Genomic DNA, 4,290 nt, shown 5'->3' with positions numbered 1-4,290 from the left:
AAAATTTTCCCTCCCCCGCTTTTTTTGTTTTTACAGACGTCACAGTCGCACGTAATTAATTACTCCCCCCCGAAAAATGATATACGTAAATAATTAAAAAATACGGGAAAATAAAAATAAAGAAAATAAATATCCCCCGAAAATGCATCAACAGCCTTATATTTATACCCAGACAAACAGATATTATTGATTCAAGGAGACCTTCGCCTCCCCAGTCCCCCACCATACCCAGTGCCCCGAGCATCAAATCTCCCCAGCCTCAGAGTTCGCCGGACTCCCCCCCCCTTCCTTCTCCGATCCTCCCCTCGCCCGTCACCGACGCAGCTCCGGCCGGGGAGCCTCGGCCAGTTCCCCCCTCCCCCTCCGGTCATGGCGAGAGAATGAGGGACCGCCCCGTCGCGCGCGTGCGGCCGCCGATCATGCCGGTCTCGTGCTCCGACTGCTTGTCCGACCTGCTCTGCGAGGAGGACTCCGCCGGGGTCCTGTCCGACAGCTCCCCCGAGTGCTCGTCCTCGGACGCGGGCTCCCAGGCGGGGCGCGCCGAGGAGTCGGTGGTGGCCGGGTTCATCGAGGCGGAGGGCCGCTTCCTGCCCGGGTTCGACTACGCGGCTCGGTTCCGGTCGCGGTCGCTCGACGCCTCCGCGAGGGAGGAGTCCGTTGCATGGATCCTCAAGGTACGGCTTCGATGACGACGCCGATCGTCACCACCCCGTGTCGACAGCCGGGCACGAGCCCGCACGATGTTACGATAATGCCGCGGCCGTGCGATCGTCGGCCTTTCGGGCCTGCGGCCGCGAATCGGATCGGAGCAAATGGATCCGAGCGATCCGATCGGCGTCGGCGGCGGTGGCGGCGCGCATCGGGCCCGGCGGCCGCTCGTGAAACCGGCCGCCGCGCCGTGGAACCTCCGCGGCCCGCCACGAGACAAAAAGTCTCGGCTCGCTTCGAGAGTTTGTTAATCCGGATCCTCTCGGATGACGTCTCGCTTTTGTCTGACGTGGGAATTCGCGTTGCAGGTGCATGCCTTCTACGGATTCCGGCCGCTGACGGCGTACCTCTCCGTCAACTACATCGACCGCTTCCTCTACTCCAGCAGCCTGCCGGTGAGCTCCCGTCGACGAAACCTCGAAACTCCGCCGGTCCGCGTGAATATTGCGTCGTCGAGATTGGCGCGTCATGGCTATTGATTTTCCCTCCCTTTAATTTTTTTTTATCTTTTTTTCCCCCTCGGAAATCGTGCAGCAATTATTTGATTACCCGGGAGTAATTATACTTGACCTTTTTGAGGAAATAACGTCGAAATGACATAAGCATCCCCCCGCCATTCTCTCCTTTCCCCTCGTCGACCAATAATGGCCATTATAATAACGATCGATTTATAATATCATTATCCTAAATAATATGGTCAATTTAAATGCTCGTTTGTATGGTACTTTAATTGTAAAAGTTGGTCTCGTAATTTAAATAATTTTCTTTTGTGGGTTAGTGTAAAGTAGCGGCGGGCGCATTTTAGTGCGCGTTGCGATGTTGGTGCATACGTGTACATTCACGTTTTGTTGACCGGCTATTATACCCAACGGGGAATCATGCACTGCATTGATTATCGCGACATTGCGTGTATACCTACGAGGAGCCTTTCATCGGCGCTTTTGGCGAACTTCCTTCGTACAATTATTGTCCTAAAGTCTGGATTTTTTTTTTATAAAATGAATTGTTTTTGACCCTTTTGTTTGTGTTTTTCTCTGGGATTCCTTGTTTCAGCAGCCGGATGGGTGGCCGATGCAGCTCCTCTCGGTGGCTTGCTTGTCACTGGCTGCTAAGATGGAGGAGCCTCTGGTTCCTTCTCTTCTGCATCTTCAGGTCCTTGTCAAATTGTCATGTCTTGATGACTTATCTGTACCTAACCCCAGTCTGGCTTTAATTATTTTCCTCGACGAAACTATTGGGCCCTTTATGTAATTATTTATTCACTTGCTTGTTTTATTGATCCTCGTGGAAATAATCCCCTTCTTTGACCCAGGTTGAAGGTGCCAAGAACATTTTTGAACCGAGGACAATCCGCCGGATGGAACTTCTTGTTCTAAGCGTCCTGGATTGGAGGCTCCGATCCATAACGCCCTTCACCTTCATCAGTTTCTTCGCGTGGAAGGTCGATCCAACCGGCACCTGTGTCGGGTTTCTCGTCTCGCGGGCGACCGACGTAATCTTTTCTAACATCCAAGGTAATTCCAGTACCGGTATACAGTGCAGATGTTCATGCCTCCACAAAAAAAAAATAAAAAAAAAAGAGAACATCGGAATGAATTATTAGTTTCCTAACTGAAATCAGCGCCTGTTGGTAATGTAACAGAAACTAGCTTCCTTGAGTATCGACCGTCCTGCATCGCTGCCGCGGCCGTGCTATCTGCTGCGAGCGATATCCCGAGTCTGTCTCTATGTAAACCGGAGAACGCGGAATCATGGTGCGATGGGCTAAGCAAAGTAAGCTTCTGAACGTGACTATGGTTGGGGGCAGTGTTCCACAAAGAATAAAAGGGGAAAAAAACAATGTAAAAACACGAGTCCATATCCAATTTTATTCTTTTTGCAGGAGAAGATCATCAGCTGTTACCGATTAACGCAAAAACTGGTGCGCGGTAGTAGCAAGAGGAAGGCCCCAAAAGTGCTGCCCCAGTTTAGAGTGACGACTCAGGCAAGAGCGAGGTTTAGTGACTCATCATCCTCGTCCTCGTTATCGCCATCGGACAATAATAAAAGGAGGAAACTAAATAACAGCTTATGGGTAGATGTTGACAAAGGAAACTCCGAGCAGGGGGAAATAGAATAACTAAGGAAGAGAAAAAGCCAGGCAGAAAAAGGAGAGAGAGGGAGAGAGAGCGCGAGAAACCCGACGATGGGTGGTCCCCGAGCTGTCTAGAAAGTAGAAGCCTCAGCGTTTTTTGTTGAGAGGGCTTTCTGGGGTTTGATCAGATTGACTTGATGAAGTTGAGTGATGTAGAGACCATTAGTATATAATGTATGTATGTACGTATGAGAGGGGGGTTGGTGCTTTTGGAGATTTTCTTCATTCTTTTCTTTTTGGTTTTTCTCAAGGAGGGCATTGCCACAAACGTTAATGTGGGGGGGGGGGGGAGATGGGCTGGCTTTGCTGATTCCCAAGGGAAGAGGGGGGAGTTATTTAATGATGTTCGGGTATGAAAAGCAAAGGAGGATAGAGAGAGAGAGAGAGAGAGAGAGAGAGATGGTGGTGGTGGTGTTGAAATAGTGGAGTGATGGAGTGTGACAGAAGTGGGGGATTTGAATTCAAAGGCTGCATTGATTGTGGAATGAAAGGGGAAGGAGATCGTGGGACCTTCACGACTGTATAGAATTTTGTTTTTTGCGTTTTTGGAGAAAAGGGAGGGAGGGGAAGGGCGAAGAGACATCTACGGTCCACGAGATGGCAAGATTAAGGGCATAAATATATAATTATTTTAATGGTGGTGGTGAAGTAATTCAAAGTCAAGGCCTACCACATCTACTCCCTGAAAAGCTGAACAAGATGCTGCTCCTCCTTGGATGTTACTAGAGTTTTTGAGACTTGAAAGAGTGCTGTATGGTGTGCCTTTTTCTTCTTTTCTTGGCGGGAATCACCTTCCCCCCTTTTAATGGCCTAGGGTTCGGCCTGACCTTATACTGAAATCCCTTTTTGAGTGCTGCTCCATACGTGCGAAGGACACACGTGCGGACAAAAAATACTTTAAATTCTTTTTATTTTTTTGGTTTGAGGCCCGCCCCGACCCCTGGCCCTCGCGATGAGACGGGAGGGAGGAGGGGGCGGCACCGGCTGATCGTTCGGCCCTCACGAACATAAAAGGTTTTGGGACCTGTTCATGCTGTGTTTGTATTGGTTTCCATGGATCCATGTAATAAAACAGACTGTATGTCTTTCATAATCTCTTGACCCACAAAATGTGACATCTCTCTCTCTCTCTCTCCCTCTCTGGCTCTCTCTCTCTCTCTCTGTGCATGGCACGTGATTGACTACGAAAGGCTTTTGTAGCGTTGCCGTTTGTTCTCATTTCGATCGTCAGTACGTGTAAGAATAGCTTTTTGCAAGAGAAAGCTTTTGGAATTTTGCGTGGGGCGATGGCTCCGTGAACAGAGCGGGAAGGGGAGGGGCACTCTCGGTCGGTCCCGCTCGCAATAAAGGCGGAGGGGCTCAGGGGAACCAATCCAATCAACCAACTCTTATGTACAACTCCTCCTCCTCTTCCTCCTCCTCATTTAAGTGGCCGAATTGCCTCCCGT

At 49.9% G+C, this 4,290-nt stretch overlaps 1 protein-coding gene across 1 annotated transcript; it reads left to right on the top strand.

Moving 5' to 3' along the window:
• Positions 1–202: 202 nt before the first annotated feature.
• LOC115670760 (cyclin-D1-1) lies at positions 203–3,935 on the top strand. The gene is made up of 6 exons (XM_030592120.2): positions 203–674; positions 1,017–1,103; positions 1,762–1,860; positions 2,021–2,222; positions 2,351–2,481; positions 2,591–3,935. Exons 1-6 carry the CDS (start codon positions 381–383, stop codon positions 2,825–2,827), a joined length of 1,050 nt encoding a protein of 349 aa, XP_030447980.1. The 5' UTR covers positions 203–380; the 3' UTR covers positions 2,828–3,935.
• The last annotated feature ends 355 nt before the right edge of the window (positions 3,936–4,290 follow it).

Source organism: Syzygium oleosum, unplaced genomic scaffold (assembly GCF_021117445.2).
Source record: "Syzygium oleosum isolate NSW1041296 unplaced genomic scaffold, Sole_v2.1 Sole_v2.03, whole genome shotgun sequence".
In the NCBI taxonomy this organism is placed as follows: domain Eukaryota; kingdom Viridiplantae; phylum Streptophyta; class Magnoliopsida; order Myrtales; family Myrtaceae; genus Syzygium; species Syzygium oleosum.
Note: the sequence above shows the minus strand (reverse complement) of the source record. Positions and strands in the feature narration are given on the sequence as shown.

Bases quoted from the DNA above. Each gene is read 5' to 3' on its own strand.
- LOC115670760 (XM_030592120.2), top strand. From the start codon at position 381: ATGAGGGACCGCCCCGTCGCGCGCGTGCGGCCGCCGATCATGCCGGTC. The intron at 1,104-1,761 runs GTGAGCTCCCGT...TCCTTGTTTCAG, and splicing joins TCTACTCCAGCAGCCTGCCG to CAGCCGGATGGGTGGCCGAT. The intron at 2,482-2,590 runs GTAAGCTTCTGA...TTCTTTTTGCAG, and splicing joins GGTGCGATGGGCTAAGCAAA to GAGAAGATCATCAGCTGTTA.